At 46.3% G+C, this 18,362-nt stretch overlaps 1 protein-coding gene across 4 annotated transcripts in view; it reads right to left on the bottom strand.

Moving 5' to 3' along the window:
• PLEKHA2 (pleckstrin homology domain containing A2) overlaps positions 1 to 18,362 on the bottom strand; it is a 75,620-nt gene that overhangs the window by 4,636 nt on the left and 52,622 nt on the right. For 3 of the 4 annotated variants that reach the window (XM_081809394.1, XM_081809385.1, XM_081809390.1), the window contains 5 exons: positions 14,464 to 14,604; positions 13,728 to 13,874; positions 13,320 to 13,388; positions 12,845 to 12,915; positions 8,748 to 8,811 (listed from right to left, as the gene is read on the bottom strand). In XM_081809394.1, coding sequence (XP_081665520.1) covers positions 8,748 to 8,811; positions 12,845 to 12,915; positions 13,320 to 13,388; positions 13,728 to 13,874; positions 14,464 to 14,604 — 492 coding nt within the window. The remainder of the gene's footprint in view (positions 1 to 8,747; positions 8,812 to 12,844; positions 12,916 to 13,319; positions 13,389 to 13,727; positions 13,875 to 14,463; positions 14,605 to 18,362) is intronic. The other variant, XM_081809398.1, reaches the window with a different exon arrangement.

Below are 18,362 nucleotides of genomic sequence, written 5' to 3'. Positions count from 1 at the left end.
GGTTCAATTCTAAGTTTATAAAATCACACCATTAGAGCTGGAAGGAGCCCAGAGATCATGTCATCCAGTGGCTCTCAGACTTTTGAGGACATTTGTTTCCTGCAAACTCATATTTGACACCCCATAAATAAAACAGCTCCAAGTGGGGCAGAGGCCATTCCTGCTGAAGCCCCTCACCCTCTCTGGAACACAACCGGCCTTTACAGAAAAGGAAAATGTTGAGCCAAAGCTCAACATTTACGGTTGGTCTAGATTCCAGTTCTCCTGACTCCCAATGCAAGCATCTTTCTACCACAGCTATCCAAACAGAATAATCCCTTTTTCAACTCCAGTCCCACTAAAGCCAAATCCTCCGCAAATCCTCCAAGATACATATTATCTCCAGGAACAAGGCTTCCTTCAGAGAACAAGCGACCTGGGTCTGTCCGGACTCCATCCAGGCCTGGAGAGTTGGTAGACTCAGAGCAACAAGCTTACCATCGTGTAGGACACTGCTGAGCCATTAAAAAGCATATCCCCCAGAAATACCTACCAACCCCAGAAGGGGGCAGCAGCGGCTCTATGAAGAAAGGAAAATCAAATGGCCAAGCGGCTGCAGGTGGAGCCCTCAGAATTCTCAGCGCCTTCCAGCTTTATAGGAGTTGCATTCAAGTGAACCTTGCAAATGTTTGCTGCGGCCCTCCTCGGTCTTACACGTGGCATCAGATGCCAGGCACAGAGATGAGACGAAGACCAAATCCCTGACCTCCAGAAATTTCCATTTGTTAATCTCTCTCTGCTCCCTGTGCCTTCCCCTAACAGCCCTACCCAAAATCACAAGTGTGTACCTTTTCCTAAGCAAGGTATATGTAAATGCCACACTCCAGCCCGCAAAATTCTCCACACAGGCCCCTCACTTTCCCCATCCCCCCGATGATTCTTTCATGTTGCACTGTATCAGAATAAAACATGACTAGTTTTTTTTAAATCCTCAAACTGGTGCTCCTACCCCTTTCTGTCATCCCAAACAAACCCTCATGAGTTAGGTGTGTGCAGAAGACACTTAGAAAAGAAATGGTTTCAGGGGCGCCTGGGTGGCTCAGTTGGTTAGGTGTCTGCCTTCTGCTCAGGTCATGATCTCAGGGTCCTGGGATCGAGCCCCATGTGGGGCTCCCAGCTCAGCGAGGAGTCTGCTTGTCCCTCTGCCTCTGCACCCCCCCCACTCCTGCTCCCTCTCATGCTCTCTCTCCCAAATAAATAAATGTAATCTTTAAAAAAAAAAAAGAAAGAAAAGAAATAGTTTCACATCCTGGCACACTGGATTAAGCGGGTATAGCAACGAGGTGAACACCTCTCTCACATGCTATAGCTGCAAATTCCTTGTATTCTCTCTCCCCTGGGCTTTTCCCAGTTGTGTGACAACCTGGTGGTTGGTTTTCCAAGAAAAAGATAAATCCATCCCTAGTCCAAGAAGATAAACAGGATAAGCTGTCCAAGATTCTTCCAGAAGTTATTTTACTAATCTCAGGGCTAGCCTGTTCCACAAGTAGAGCCACTGGGAAAATGCAATGAACTCATTTAGGTAAAGCACTTTGAACAGAAAGTATTAGTTATTGCTGTTACTATTATTACATGAGGGACACAAATGAAGCCTTAAATTCCAACACTATGTATATAACACATATATGTTAATTGGCCTCTCCCTGAGACTTTTTTTCTGCTTCCTCATACTCAAACTGCAGATAATTCCCTAAGGATCAAATTGTCCAGATCAAATAAGATAACCTATTTGGCTTCTTTGAGTTGAGTGAGATGGAGGTAATTAAATTGTCCACTAGTAGAAAAGCATTTCTCAGAGATTTTCCTTCTAGGGAGACAGAGGATTTGGTAGGGAGAAATGTCAGAGGATTGGGAGACATGGAGACAGGAGCTGAGGGAGAGACAAATGTTTCCCACATCATGCAGGAGGTCCAGGATTTTCATGAAACAGACTGCACAATCCACATGACGACAGTTTCCAGGGCTATTAAGCTACTTGTACCCCCTCCACCACCCAAGCACAACACAGCACCCCCCACGTCAAATGTCCCACAAGCCACAGGCCACCTATCTGACTGTCCTTTGAGACCCCACCAATGCCCTCATATGTCTGTCCAGGAACCCACCACCCCACGAGCCTAGCGGTCTTCACCCCAGTCTCCATCTAGCAAGGAGCCACTGAGGAAGAGAAAACAAGGCACCACCTGACTTAACATCTGGGGAGCCAGACACAAGAATCAAAATCCTCTATGTATGGGGATTAACATAAGAATTAAAAAAAAAAAATACATTCAAAAAAGAATCAAAATCCTCTAAAACACATTTAAATTGTTTCCAATTCCTCTCTCATATAAGTAACGCTGCTATTCACACCTTTGTGCACAAAGGTTTTTTTCATTCTTATGATTCTTCAGCTCCTGGGAAAATTACTAAAGAATATGCATTCTTTTAAGGCTCTTGTTACATCTGGCCAGAGAGATTTCTGGCCAAAAAGATAGATTTCACTTGCCACCAATATATTATTTTTTTATGTGCACCCTTGCTAGAATTAAGTATTACAATTTTTGAAGTCTTTGCGAACATGATGGGCAAAATAATTAAATCTCTATCTTAAAACGTTTAGTAATTGGGGCGCCTGGGTGGCTCAAATGGTTAAGCATCTGCCTTCGGCTCAGGTCATGATCCTGTGGTCCTCGTATCGAGCCCCACATCAGAATCCCTGCTCTGCAGGAAGCCTGCTTCTCCCTTTCCTGCTCTCCCTGCTTGTGTTGTCTCTCTGGCTGTCTCTCTCTCTGTCAAATAAATAAAATCTTTAAAAAAAAAAATTAGTAATTAATAAAGATGGAAACTGTTTGCTAATTATGTTTTTTCCCCAATTCTCTAATCCTGCTTAAGGACATTTTCTGTCAGATAACCTATAGAGTTAATCCAGCCAGGAGGATAGTAATAAACATTAGTAAGCATTATTTTAATGTTTAACAAATGTTATTTTAAATATTATTCAGGGGGTGCCTGGGTGGCTCAGTCAGTTAAGCATCCGACTCTTGATCTCAGCTCAGGTCTCAATCTCACGGTTGTGAGTTCAAGCCCTGCGTTGGGCTCCACACTGGGCGTGGAGCCTACTTAAAAAATAATATAAAATAAAATAAATTAAAATATTATTTAAAAAGAAAAGCAAATATTGTGATAAGAATGAGAAAAAAGAGACTATCACTTTATTGAGATCACAACTGTAATCTCTATTAGTAGTTTTAGAACTTGGATTCACTGGCAACAAAAATTCAGTGAAACCTTAAAAACTGTATGCAAACATATGGCGTATGTGTATGTCTATCTTTAATGGAAAGCCTGTGCTTAGCTTTCATCAAAAACCCAAAAACATCTTAAAACACCATCACAAAGGTGAACCAGAAGTAAAAAACAGAGCTGAAGTCCACGCACCCCATGATGAATTATGAAAAGTCTAAAAGATGCTTAAAACTCAGTAGAACAAAAGGGGAATTGCCACGCTCCTTCATCTCTTCCTGGCGTGCTTAAGTGTGTGCATTTGTTTCTGGCACTTGGTTAGAAAGGAAAAGTAGGGTTTCTGTCCTTGAGAACAGTTTTTGAGGTGAGAGGAACAAAGGATATTAAAAGGAATCACGGCAGCCTGAGGTTTATCGTAGTCCAATGAGCTTTTTTACTGAGCACCTACAATAAACCCAGTACCATAACAAATGCAACAGTTTGAAGCAATGAATTCCAGAGGTCATCAGTAACAGGCCTCCAGTACCTCCCGGGGTGGCTTCTGCTGCAGCTGTCCAACATTTGTAGGATGCTCCTTCTGCATTCTATTCCCCACCTCTGCGCTGCCCCCCTTCCTAAAAGCTAATAATCCCTGCCCTCTTCCCAGGACCCAATCCCGTTTTTAGACACAGCCCGGCCACATCCAACTGTCTAGGCTGTACACTACATAGTTCTAAGTGATGTCATTCACCCTATAGTCTAAATTAAAACAGTAAGTATCCAAAGAGTTCTAGCCCAGCACTCCGCAATCCACATGGGAGCCCTCTTATTACTATTCTTATCCTGACACGGACCCCTAGTTCTGGCAACTGGGCTTATGCCAAGTTACCCAAACCAGCCTGCACTACATTTGTCATCTAGAATAACTAAATCCTCCAACATAATACCCCTGACCTTCTATGACTGGGAAATAGAGAAATGGTGAACCCTGCATGCCTTGTATTCCAAGGACTGAAATCTCATCTTGAACCCTTGCCCAGAACTGAGAACCATCTACAGGCTGATCAGTTTGCTAACTCGCCAAGCTTAGATACCTGATTACTGCCAGGTCCTGGGTCTTGGTCACCACGATCCACCTGCCATGACAGCCAGTGCCCCCAAGCTGGTCTGTCCTGGTCATCTATGGCCACACCCTCTACATCTTGGGCTCTGCACCAAGCTGCTTTTATTTTTTTTATATATTTTTTTCAATTTAAATTCAATTAATAACATATGATGTATTATTGGTTTCTGAGGTAGAGGTCAGTGACTCATCGGTCTTATATAACACCCAGCCAGTGCTCATTCCATCACGTGCCCTCCTTAATGTCAAGCACCCAGGTACCCCACCCCCCCTCCCCTCCAGCACCCCTCAGTCTGTTTCCTATGATTAAGAGTCTCTTACGGTTTGTCTCCCTCTCTGATTTTGTACCAAGCTGCTTTTAAACAACACAAGTGAGTAGGTCCTGATCTAGCACCCGATTAGGTGCCTTCCTAATCAGTTCCACAATTCGGGTTTATGACCTCGAACAAATAATTTACCTTCAGAAACTCCGTTTCCTTATCTGTAAAATGGAGATGTCCTCAAGAGATTGCTGAGAAGTTAAGTGATATGCTGCCTGTAAACTCCTTAGCACCGTGCCTCTCACAACTGAGTGTCCAACAAACGGTAGCATCCCAGGGTTCAAATTATACGGAAGCGTGACATAGAAGGCATGCGTGACAGAAGGTAAATGACCAACACCTCAGCAGTTGGAAGCCAGCGCCATGTTGTTGCCCAAGCCTCCGTGCCCTGTCCCAGGAGCCTGTTTGCTCTGCCTCCAGCTGCCCGGCTCTCTGGGCTAGCTTCCCTGGGTACCGAGCATACGCGGTTCTTTCAGGCAGATTTACTGAACATACACTAGGAAACAGGTCAGAATACCACTGAGGCATGGTGGCAAAAGTTGCTGGCACCACACTGTAGGAGGAGTCATTCTATGCTTTTACCTTCTGCATGAGACACAATTTTTCCTTGGAACAAATGACTGACAAACTATCTGTCAAACTTACTCAGACTTAGGCATATGGTGGACTCTTTCTCAAAAATGAATGAAAGGAGTCCATTTAGTCAAGCAAAATCATGAAAGTATTTTTTTGCCAATGATGAATTTTGAGCTTGCAAACAAAAGTAGAATTCCAAAAAGTGGTATCCTCCTCCATAAGCTTGACAGCTTTCTGTACTTAACGACTTTGCTGATGAGGATCCTTGTGATGATATTAACAAAGGTGATTTTTTGATATTATATAATAAAATGTGTCAACATTTGGAAGGTCTCCATACCTCAGTCGGACCACTATTTTCCTAATGACCAGCGCACACAGTTACAAAATCATGCACTGGTAAAAAGGATCCATTCAAAGTGCAAAACTGACCAGTAGATTTTCATGTAAGACTGAAAGTTTATGGATATTGATATTGGCTTCCAAATACCACACTGCACCTAAACATTAAGAAAATATCACTTGTCAAGTTTTGATATCGAATCAGAGAAAAATATCCACAATTATCTGAAAAAGCTATTAAAATATTCCTTTTTTCCAAATACATATCTGTGAGAGGCCAGATTTTCTTCATATCCTTCAACCAAAACAACATATGGCCACAGATAGAATGCAGGAGCAGATAGAGAATCCTGCTGTCCTCTAGTAAGCCAGCCATTAAAGAGATTTGCAGAAATGTAAAAAACAATGCTACTCTTGTTGCTTTTTTTGTTTTAGAAATATACCTGTTTTTCATAAAATATTACTTGTGTCAACATAAATGAGTTTTTAGTTGCTATCTGACAATAAATTAATACATATTCTTAAGGATTTTTACTCCATATTTTTCTCAATCTTCTGTTCTCTTTGAGTTAGGTGCTATTAACAGACTTGTCCATTCGTTCATTTGTTTATTTCAGGGTGATGCTAGTGTTCTGTTATCCCAGAAATGTGGGAGCAGAAGTCAAAGGAGGGCAGAAGTGATGAGAAGCTTCTGGTAAGTGTGCACACGCTTTGTTCAAAAGTGTTTTGAACATTGTTTTTGTTGGAGTTCTTGTTTCCCAAATCACTCTCTCTCGTCCAAAGCTCTTTCCCAGCATAATCTTTCACTTGACAAATACTTATTTCATACCACCCATGTGTCAGGCACTGTCTCTCTGAGGACCTTCATAACATGTCAACTCAAATGTCCCACAGACACTGTCAACTCAGAACCCCCAACACGAAGGCTGCCTTTCTGCTCACCAGTCCCTCCTCCCGTGCTCTGGTCTGAGTGACGGCTGCCATCAGGCACCCTGAGGCCCAGGCCAAACACCCAGCAGTGTCCTCACCTCCCCCGTCTCCCCTCACCCCACATCCAACCCACAACCAAGTCCCAGAAAATACTCTTCAGTAGTTTTTAAATTGTCCACTTCTCTCCATCCTTCCTGGTTCAAGCTTCCTTCATCCCTGACCCGAATTACGACGACAGCCCCCAAACTGCTCTCCCTGCCTCCTGTCTTACCCTCCCTCATCTGTGTCTGTACTTCACTGGGCCTGGAAACTCACAGCCAGCACACCAGTAACGGGGTCAGGTTGAGGGATATCACCTCCACTTTACAGATGACAAAAACAAGGCTTGAAAGTTAGAGCATTTACCCAGGTGGTATTTTTAGAAGGCAGAGCTGATTGGACCACTCCCCTGGCTCCACCTCAAGGGGCCCAAACCTTCAGGATAAAGTACAAGCTCTTTGACAAGGCCTATAAGGCATGGGCCCTCTGTATGGGGGCCCCAGTCTCGCATGTGCTCTGTGCTCCTTTTATCTCCAGGCTTGTTCACACATGCTGTTCCCTCTGCCTGGGCCACTCTTCCCCCAACAGACTCGGTTTAGATGTGCCTTCCTTCAGGAAACCTCCCCTGACTCCCTGAGACAGGAGAAGGTGCCCTTTTTATGGGTTCCCATGACAACCACCACTCACTGTAACAATAGCACTAACCACACTGGTTTTCTCGGTTTTTGCTTTTTTTTTTTTTTTATTCCCTCAGCCCCTTCAGTGAGGTTGTTCCATACTCATAATGCATTTAGGTTCTTTTGTCATCATCTGCATGCCGTGCTCGAATCACCTGACCTCCTAAGTGATTTTTTTTTTAATTCACATATATTAAAGTTTTCTACTCTTTACTTTACCTTGTGCTATAAAGTTCTATTTCATGCATCTGCCACTAAAGTGTCATACAGTTTCACTGCCCTAAACCCCCCTGCAGCGTTCATCTACCCAATACTCCCTTCCCCCACCCCATCACACTGTTGCAATTGCCTGTTTACTTGACAACATCTCTCTCCCTCTGGTTCAGTATCTGTTCTGTTTAACAGTGTCCCCAGTATGAGGCAAAATCCCTGGCATTCTAAGGATACCCTGCATATGCCTGCTAAATGCAAGGACTGGAAATTGTTTTGAACCTACAGCTTAAACTTTGTCCTCAAATGACAATGGAACCAGCTCTAACAACCCCAGCAATGCTAGCCACAGCTCCCTTATGCTCTCTCTTCCCCAGTGACACATGCTTGGGTCAATGAGCAGAGCCCAGGGATAGTTAAAGCTGCCAGCATGTCTGCTCGGCTGGGGGGCGGGGGGGCAGGAGGACCAGCTCGGAGGGGTCAGGATTATGGAGCTGCTGCCCAAGAAATGGGGTGGGGGGGCCCTGTGGAAGGGATGGTACTTAGTGGGGACTGACACCTGGAACAAAGAAAGGGCACTGGGAACCCTGAAAAGCCTCGGCTGGGGAGCCCCACATCTAAACCAACGCACTGCATGGCAGCCCGTATGCCGGAAATGAGGCATTATCATGATGCTGTGTGGATCGAGGCATGTTCCGTGGATTGCCAGGCCGGCTCGGGTATGGACTTGGCGCTGAGAGTTTAGGCCCTGCTCGGGGATCTGCTTTTCTAGCTCCTATGATTTGAGGAAGAGCTGGGAGAGCTCCAAAGCTGTGGGTGAAGGGAGAAGCTTCAGAGAGCTGAACTGTCAGAGCCCAAACAATGACTTTCTCTGTGCAGCTGGGCTTTGCACCTGGTGCCGGCACAGGGCCCTCTGGGCTTTTGTCCTTCCGCACACAGAGATGTCCACACAGGCGGGGCTTATAAATACCCTCCAAAGGAGAAGTGAAACCCCTGGCTAGTTCTCCTTTTCTCTGCTTAGCTGGCGCCCACCAGCTGAAACAGCTAGTACAAACTCGCATTCCCCAGTTCAGAGGCTCAACCTGCTCTCACTATTTCATGGTTGGGAAGCTTCTGGCAAACATCCTGTTTAGAATAAAATGGGACTCAGACTGACAATCGGGGGCTAAATTTACCACCTAGAAACTTTAAACAAAATAAAAGAGAAAGCAGAGGAAAGGGCGAGACCTTTTAGCACACCACTCACAGAGACAGAACACCAGAGTCTTCTCAGAGTGAGCTTTTTACCTGTATGTAGAAGGTCCTGGAGCTTGTTATGATTTCAAACAGGTTGTCCCTCATTAAGAGATCACTAGACAAAGAGAAAGAAAGTTACCAGGCATGCCCATGTGCACACTGAGGACCTGATTCATCCTAAGTCAAGGCTCCAGAGTTTTGGAGGCTCCCAAGTCATTCCTCCTCCAGTCTCTGCCTCAAAAAACATGAGGGAGTCTCCTCTAGCTTCACTTCCTACAGGCTCCCGGGAGGTTTCGCCATGCCCATGGAAACCCCACACATACACCCCACTGCCAGTTGTAACAAGATAAAGTTCCTTTCCCTCTAAAACCTCCTGCCTAATACCCACCACATCCCATAACACCTACAGTTGTGGGGGGAGGGGTATTTTTTATTATTTCCTAAAGATTTATGTATTTATTTGAGAGAGAGAGAGGGCACAGGGGAGGAGCAAAGAGAGAGGGAGGGGAGAGAATCTCAGGTAGACTGCCCGCCGAGCTCGGAGCCCGACTCAGGGCTCCATGTGGGGCTCCAGACAGGGCTTGATCTCACGACCCTGAGATCATGACCCCAGCCAAAACCAAGACTCAGACACCTAACCAACTAAGCCACCAGGCGTCCCTGTGGGGTTTTTTTTAGTGGCTAAGATGTATAGTTCTTTGTGCAAAGCACTGCTTTAAGTGGTTTTTTTTCAGGGTCAAGCAGATGAACAATTTATTGGTTTTATAAATATGTAAATATAACTAATCAATTATTTATTTTCTATATTTATTACTATGAAGATATTATTTATATATAAATATACAGAGAGAGATTTGACATGTAACATTTTGTTAGTTTCAGGTATGCAACACAATGATCCAACATTTGTATAGATTGTGAACTGATCACCACAAGAGGTCTAGCTGACATCCATCACCACACATAGCTACAAGTTCTTTTTTTCTTGTGATGAGAACTTTTAAGGTCTACTCTCTCAGCAACTTTCAAATGTACAATACAGCATTATTAATTATAGTTACCATACTGTACATTACATCCCTAGGACTTATCTATTTTATAAATGGAAGTTTGTACCTTTTGACCCCCCCTTCACCCATTTTGCCCACCCCCCCACTCCTGGCAACCACCAATCTGTTCTTTGAGTGCTTTTGTGTGTGTTGTCTCATCCAATCTTTACAACAATCCAATAAAGAACTTAAGATTTTCCCTACCTTGCGGATGAGGAAACCCAGGCTCAGAGAGGTTATGTGACTTGGCGCCAAAGTTAGTAAACAGCAGAGCAAGGATTTGAACCCAGGTCTGACTCCAGAGTCTATGCTTTTAATTACTCCACTACCGCTTGCCTCTAGAGCCTAAGGGAACCAACTCTCATTTCCAAAACCTTCCTCCCCACAAGCAGCTACCTTATCAGCTTCATTAAATTCCCGCTCTGTGGGGTGCTGGGTGGCTCAGTCGGTGAAGCATCTGACTTCGGTTCAGGTCATGATCCTGGGATCCTGGGATCGAGCCCCGTGTTGGGGTCCCCACTCACTGGGGAGTCTGCTTATCCCTCTTCCTCTGCCACTCCCCCCCGCCGACTCATGCACGCGATCGCGCTCGCTCTCTCCCTCAAATAAATAAAATCTTTAAAAAAAAAAAAAAGAAAGAAATTCCCCCTGTGTATCACCCTGTCCTGGGCAGAGACAGGAAGCTAATGAGAAGTGGAAGGAGAGATCAGACTACTTTAAGATGCTTCAAACTGGGTGTGAGTTTGGAGAAGAATCCTGACTTCTGCAAGGAAGAAGGTGAGAAGTAGCTGGTGCTCAGTGACAAACCTCAAATCAGCCTAAATTATTTACAGTGTTAAGTGCCTGCTGTGTGTATCCTGGTGCTGTGGGCAATACGTAAGGAGGGCAAGGTCTAACTCCTTCCCAATAAAAGAACCAAAAAAAGCAAAACTATACAATTAGATGTCAGACTGTGTGTTGTACGCCAAGAGTGAGAATAATTCCAAAAAAGGACTGATCACAGGCAGAGTTGGCTTCGGGAATGAAGACTTGGAAGGACGTGGCAGGCACTGGGCCCTGGGTGACATGGGCACTGGGTAGAGGAGGAACGTGAGACTAAAGACCCACGTGGGAAGGGACAGCAAGACGGGGGTCAGAAGGACCTGGGGCCAAATCCCGACTCCACTTAGAGAAAAGGTATTTTAGGAATATTTTAAAATCTTTGTGAGCCTTTGTACCCCAGCTGTAAAATGGAGATGAGAAGACCTCCCTTATCAGGCTGGCCAGCCCAAAGATCAAGGTATAAAGTATCTAAGGCATCTGCTACAATGTACGGCGTATAGTGGTCACTTGAAGCACATTTCACTGACCGTCATTACTGTCTGAGTGGAGATGGCTCTTCTTTCTGGCTAAAATGTGTTAGCTTCTTCAATTACTCACACACATACAGCACACTCGTGTCATCAACTACTGAGGAGGTGAACGCAAAGCAGGGAGGAAATCCCCGCCCTTATCACATCTACTTCCCAGGCTACGGGTCGCCTTTCAATTCGGTTCAGTTCAATTCGACTGAACTCAATTTAACAAATGTTTGAGGACTACACAGATGCCCTAAAGCTTCCTGACTGGGTCTGGGGAGGCCGCACATTCTCAGAGACCTGGAGCCTGCAGAGCCTTGCAGACTTCCTTCCCTGATGATCTTCAGTTCCCTTAATTCCTTCACTAAGAATTCAGTCTGGCTCTGGCAGCGAGGGACTCCGGCCAAGGGCGGAGCACTCTTGGGACTGAACGTCGTCTGGGCTCGCTAAGCTGCCCACCATGCCCAGGTAGCCATACAGCTACCTGCCCGCACGGGCCCTCTGGAGTCAGGGGAGGCAGGAACCGTCTCTGAGGATGAGCCATGTCCAATCTCTCCTCTGCCCACCATCAATGTCTGGAACCACACTTCTGAACTTCCATCTACGGCCACTTGCACAGATGACAAATTGCCACCGGGAACTTCCCTAATCTCTACTCTGCAACTGTCATTTGCAAGAGTCAGTACAGCCCCAGTTCAGTCCCTGCTCCCTTGGGTCATGTGGCATTTGTCGGCATGCGAGACTGTCCCATGCCTCCACGTGAGAACAGTCTGCCTGTTGCTAATTGCCTCCCTGATGATGCTGGCTTGACTTCACACCATCCGTGGGATAGAAAGACACAGTCTCTAAAGACGGCAGATTGGGATGCCTGGGTGGCTCAAACAGTTAAGCGTCTGCCTTCGGCTCAGGTCATGATCCCAGGGTCCTGGGATCAAGTCCCCCATCAGGCTCCCTGCTCGGTGGGGAGCCTGCTTCTTCTCCCTCTGCCTGCCGCTCCCCCTGCTTGTGCGCTCTCTCTCTGACAAATAAATAAATAAAATCTTAAAAAAAAAAAAAAAAGCCTGCAGATTAAGGGGCAAAAGGAGGACTTCTAGATGCCCAGATACCCTTGAGTTTCTGAAGTTTAGTTCTAAGGGCATCTGTATTTGTACTGGATATGGGAAGGCCCTTGCCTCAGGGCCCCAGATCCCAAACTCATCCCATGCACTATGGCACGGAAGGTAAATCATTTCCTAATGGGAAGCGGAAATGTCCAAAGGGAGTCACAAGCACAGAGTTGCTGTGAATCACCCTTGTGTTAAGGGGACGTCAGGGACTTTGTCAAAAGGAGAAGAAGGCATAAGAAGGTCAGGGAAGAGGCACTGGCATCCCATTGATCTGACCAGAAGTGCTGATAAGTGAGAAACCTAAGGGCACAGTCCCCACTCGAAGCCCTGGGCCTCCTGGGCAATGAGCATCTAACACTTGAGAAGCATCCCAACACCAGTCTCTTTTTTCTTCCCAATATTCTTTCTTTTTCTCCACCAGAAAATTATTATATAGGCTCCACCCATCTCCTCAGGAGCCAGAGTAAGGTAGTGGGAAAAGATGAGCTTGCCCGGTATGGTCTCTTAGCTGCATCAGTTGGGATGCGGTGAGATGCCAGCCCCTGTCATGTGCATGGAAGAAGGTTCTTGAATAGAGCCTTAGAAGGGTAGTAAATGAAGATTTAAGCAGGCAAATGGGGGATTTTTATCAGAAAAGAATAAGCACAGATGATTACCCAGATTTGACCAGACACTCATGGGTCTTGAGAACGTCCTTGAGAAATATAGTGCGCAGTGGTTCTCGGTCCTGGTAGAAAAAATAAGTAAAGAAAGATAAATGAGGCTATCCATATAATGCCACAACCCAGATCAGCTAACCAACGTACCTCTCTGGTCAGAGTTGGTTGGCTAAAACCAGGCTGCAAACAAGGCAAGGTCTCAAAATAACTATCAAGTGAGGAAAAAATTCTAAGAAGGTACTCTGTGGTTCTGACCACAGAGCAGCTCAGTGCATAGCGGGAGGGAGGAAGTTAGGGCCATGTTGCTGTATCAATATAAAGATGCGCACACAAGAGAGATGGAAGTGGGACGGAGGCACCTCTTAAGCCCGTGTGTGTGTCCGCATCTCTACTCATGCACACACATGTGAGTGTTATTCACGGGCCTCTTGTTTCCATGACCTGTCAGAAGGGCCCCAGAGCGCCTACAAACCTGCTCACACTTGAAGTAGCAGATAGTAAAGTCATCAAGTGCAAAGAAGCGACGTTTCCAGCTCTTCCGCTGAAATAAAAAGTAAAGAGCAGGACATTTAGAAGAGGCCCCAGCATTCCAGAGAATGTTCTAGTTCTACAGTCCTGGGTACCCAGCCGGAAGGAAGCTGGGCGCCCACATTCAGACGTCGGGCCGCAAAGACTTCTTCCCATCAGGGGCAATGCCTCCAACATGCAGGGGTGAATGTTTAGTCCCAAACCTCCCACCGGTTTGGGAGGTAGTTTAGGAGGCAGCGAGTGCCGAGTGCCAAGGAAGGCAGCTCGTCCTGCCAGCCAGCTGCCCCCTGTGCTACGCCCACAGCCCCCAGGAGTCACCAGGACCCACTCGAGCCCCAGCGCCGACACTTACCACATTCCCTTGCTTCACACAGTAGCCGCTCTTAATGAGGGGGGGCCCGGAGGGAACACGGCTGCCTGTCGTGGGGATGTAACTCTGAGACCTTCGAAGGATGGTGTGGGACCCGGGCTCACTCCCTTCCTGACCATCCCCACCATTCTACAAGGAAAGAGCATCAGATTAGCACCTCCCCTCGTTCCTCATGCGGCAAACCGGGTACCTCACCCAGCCCTCTCTGGCGAATCCTCTCTTGCCTCTTTACCCATGATGGCAATTAAGGAAGAAATAAACAAGAAAGGGAACATTCGCATGCTCCTGTCAGGCACTGTACTGGGTAATGTCACAGAACAAGGCTCGGGGAAGTTGGGCAGACCCAGCAGAAAGGTAAGGACAGAGAATACAAACCAGAAGAGGGGAGAAACACCCTAATGGGAGGAGGGACAGTGGGCTTGTTTCCAGGCTCACCTGCCTTCCCCAGCTCCATTTCCCATGTGATTTACAAGTGCTAGTCTCCCACATATGGTACAGGACCATACTGGCCACACAGCCTCAAGATAACGGTGGCCTCGATTTCTGCACTGCTATTCTTCATACCCACCGCCGTCCTGGATTTTCTTGACTACCCCATCTGCACTGGCTCCCCCACCCCCAACTATCTGCCCTCTGTGCTGACCTCTATGCCCATCACTGGCCCACTATGGATGCTCCCAAAGCCCCACCGGCCCCTGGCAGCCCCAGGCCCCAGCACCTGGTTGATGGGCGTGTGTACCACCACCCCTCCAATGATCTCTGTCTTGTAGGCCACCTGTGGCTTCTTCTCTAGGGCTGGAGGAGCTGGTAGGCTTTTTATAACTTCAGTAGTCAGGGCCAGGTTCCCAACTTTGGGTACCTGGAAGAAAGACAGCTTAGGATAAATGGAGGGGGGGAAGCACTGGGGAAGGGGCAAGAAAAGCTAATGTACCAAATTCTAGGAAGACCTCCTCTCCTCCCCAGTCCTTCCATCAACCCATACCTGAACATGAGGAACTCTGCCGGCAGAGCCCGCTCTACACACACACACACACACACACACACACACACACACACACACAAGTACTGAGCACACACTATGAGCCAGCCCTTCCCTGACTACAGACCAAAGACAAAACAGCAAACAGACACGTCCTGCCCTCACGGCATGGACATTCTAATAACAGAGACTGACAAAAAACGCAGAGCCGAACAGTCAGAATAATTACAAATTGCTATGAGTGCTGTAAAAAAAATAAACAGGAGCTGAGATAGAGAGCAGCAGGGGAACTACTTGAAATGGGAGTGGTTAGTGGAGGTCTCCAGAGGAGGAGATGTTGGAACAGTAACCTGGAGATGAACAGGAACCAGGGATGTAAGGAGGAGAAAGCATGCTAGGCTGGGGAACAGGTAACATACATGGGGGCCATGGTACAGAATTAGGGGAGCATGAGCTTCGGAGCCCAAGGACCTGGAGTACCAACTCCTGACCTATCACTAACTCACTCAGTGACCTTCAGCAAATCATTGAACCTCTCTCTAGGCCATAACTGTCCCGTGTAGAAAATGAAAAGGGTAATAATATTCATGTCATAGAGTCACTGTGCTTATCAAATGACAGAGTATATATACTTAAAAACTTCAGAAACACAAAAATATAAAAGTACAGTTGACTCTTGAGCAACGCAGGGGATAAGGGTACTGACCCCTACATAGCCAAAACTCCATGTATAACTTTCAACTCCTCCCAATTTTAACTACTAATAGCCTACTATTGACCAGAAGCCTTACTGATAACATAACATCGTAAATTAACACATATTTTGTATGTTCTATGTATTATATGCTGTATTCTTATAATAAAGTAAGCCAGAGGGGCGCCTAGGTGGCTCAGTCGTTAAGCGTCTGCCTTCGGCTCGGGTCATGATCCCAGGGTTCGGGGATCGAGTCCTGCTTCGGGCTCCCTGCTCAGTGGGGAGTCTGCTTCTCCTTCTCCCTCTGCTCCTGCTTGTGTTCCCTCTCTCACTGTGTCTCTCTCTGTCAAATAAATAAAATCTTTAAAAAAAAAAAAATAAAGTAAGCTAGAGAAAAGAAAATGTTATTAAGAAAACCATAAGGAAGAGAAATACACTTCCAGTCCTGTAAAAAAAATCTGCATATAAGTAAATACATGCAGTTCAAACCCATGTGGTTCAAGGGTCGAAAGTATTACAAAATACTTTAACTAACATTTCACGAATGGTATTAACATTTACAAACACAGCCCTTTTTGAAGAGTTATCTCTGTTCCTCTCCCTGGCAGAATTAGGGCACCACAGACAATCACAGAATCACAGAATTTTTATGGCTCTTTTGACACCACAGGCCACAGATTGCAAACTGGTGGCGTGAAGGCAGATTCTGGCCAAACAGTGTTTTGTTGGTCTGATGCAGTGTGTTTTCCAATCTACATTTAAAGTTTGGGATAGTTCACCTAAAAATTCAGACTTCCAGCCAAGCAGCGTTTCTCTCTTTAGATGGAGAACATTCTTCAATTTGCCACTATCCCTACCCTGCTCCTCACCACCGAGGCCACGAGTCAGGTGCTGTTCATCCTCATTTATGTTGCTTTCCTTCCTCCTTGCTCACTTCACTCTTTTATACTGGCAATTCTGATGAAATCTTTCATTTTGTAAGAAAATAGGAGAGGCCCAGGCCAGTCAAGTCAATGGCCCAAAGCCATGGTTAATAACTGGACAGAGACTAGACCCTAACTGCCCACTGGGGCGATATCCACAGGATCACGGAGCCTGTCCTTCACACAAACTCAGCACCTCTGTGGGTCTGCAGACTGCACGAGTAATGCTAACATCTTCACTGCTTCTACAGCCTCGGGAATCAGAAGGAACTAAGTAAGAATCTAGACCTTTCAAGAGCTCATGATTCAGGGCCCTTGGAGAATTCTGTCAAGGACGAGACCGAGGACCACTCCATTCCATGTCCGTTCAAAGGAGGAAGAACTCCGAGATGACACTGGAGTCCCAGAAAGAAGATGAGACTCCTCTTCCTGGCCTGTGCATTCCATTTACATAAACAAGGGTGACCTCCGCCCACCAGCTCTCCAGATGGAGCCAGAAATCCACCTTCTCTTTCCCTTCAGCTGTCCGCACAGCAGTTCCCACTTCTATGAGCCCCATTCAGCGTCAGGCAATGTGCCACACTCTGCTGCATGATCTCTATCCCAAGCAATCTTATGAAGTAGGCATTATCTTCTCCTTTTTATAGATGAGATAAATGTGAGCTCATTAAAACGAAGTAAGTTTCCCCTAGGACTGCGGGACTCTCCATTGCTGAACGTCCCACTACCCACTTATGCCACCCTTTCTTTCCCTGAGCTTCACTACTGTGTGACGGGACTCCTTTGAGGATGTTGATTATTGCTGGGATGTTTAGTGACATCACCACCAAGGAACAACAGAAACTGCCCCCACATGACCTAAATGAACTCCAGCCAAGAAGAAGGAGGGGAGTAGCCCTTTAGAGCTCCCAGTGGCCAGGAAAGGATTCATGTTAGCTCAGCTGTTGTGTTGCCTCTCGGAATCTTGTTAGCCCTTGTATCACGAGCTGCTTCTGCCTGTCTGCCCAGAGCTTTTCCAGAGCTTCCTGAGACTGAATCAGCCTGTGGAGGACAAAGGCAACAATAACTATGCCCCAGAACTTGAAAACAAGGTCATTCTTTTGGTTTGGCCATATCCCCAGAGGCCTAAATTCAAGGTATGCCCTCTTCCATCCACCTGTGAAGTATCCTCTGATGTGGGGAGAGCCTATGGATCTCATTTGCAATGTGAAATGAAAATTACAGGGACACGGGATGCCTGGCTGGCTCAGTTGGTGAAGCATGTGACTCTTGATCATGGGGTTGTAAGTTCGAACCCCATGTTGGGTGTAGAGGAAGGAAGGGAGGGAGGGAGGGAGGAAGGGAGAGATGAAGGGAGGGAGGGAGGGAGGAAGAAAATTACAGGGACTCATCTTATTTCCGACCAGGCAAGGCTAGACGGCAAGGAGGAATAATCCAATGGGGACAGGGGGCTGTGCTTTACCTTTACTGCTCAATTTTCAACTGTTTTGGGAAATGTAGTAAGTGGAATAATGTCCCACTAAAACTATCCACCCATAAACTCAGAATGTGACCTTATTTAGAAATAGGGTCTTGCAGGTGTCGTTAAATTAAGATCAGGTCATACTGGTTTAGGGTGGGCCCGAAGTCCAATGACTGATGTCCTTATCAGAAGAAGAGAGGACACGGGGACACAGGCATACAATGATGGAGGCAGAGAGAGGAGTAATGCAGCTGCAAGCCAGGGCACACCACGGACTGCCCGGAGCCACCAGAAGCTAGAAAAGGAGCCACCCATTTGCTCTGGTAGTCCCACAAAATTCATATAGGAATACTAATACTCTGAGAGAATCCAATTCCTTAAATAGGACATGTCAATCATTTCTTCAATGACAAGGACCCAGTGGCCTTAGCACAAAATGAACAGTGATCCGTGGGCAGAAAAACTGGATCCATCCTGGCTCCTTGACCTTGGGCAAGTCATTTTATTCTCTAGGCATTTCCGCCACCCCATGTATAAATGGGTATAATAACGCTTGCCC

The sequence above is a fragment of the Leptonychotes weddellii genome, chromosome 2 (assembly GCF_054177405.1).
Source record: "Leptonychotes weddellii isolate Sample4059 chromosome 2, ASM5417740v2, whole genome shotgun sequence".
Lineage (NCBI taxonomy): Eukaryota > Metazoa > Chordata > Mammalia > Carnivora > Phocidae > Leptonychotes > Leptonychotes weddellii.
This window is presented reverse-complemented; position numbering and strand designations above follow the sequence as displayed.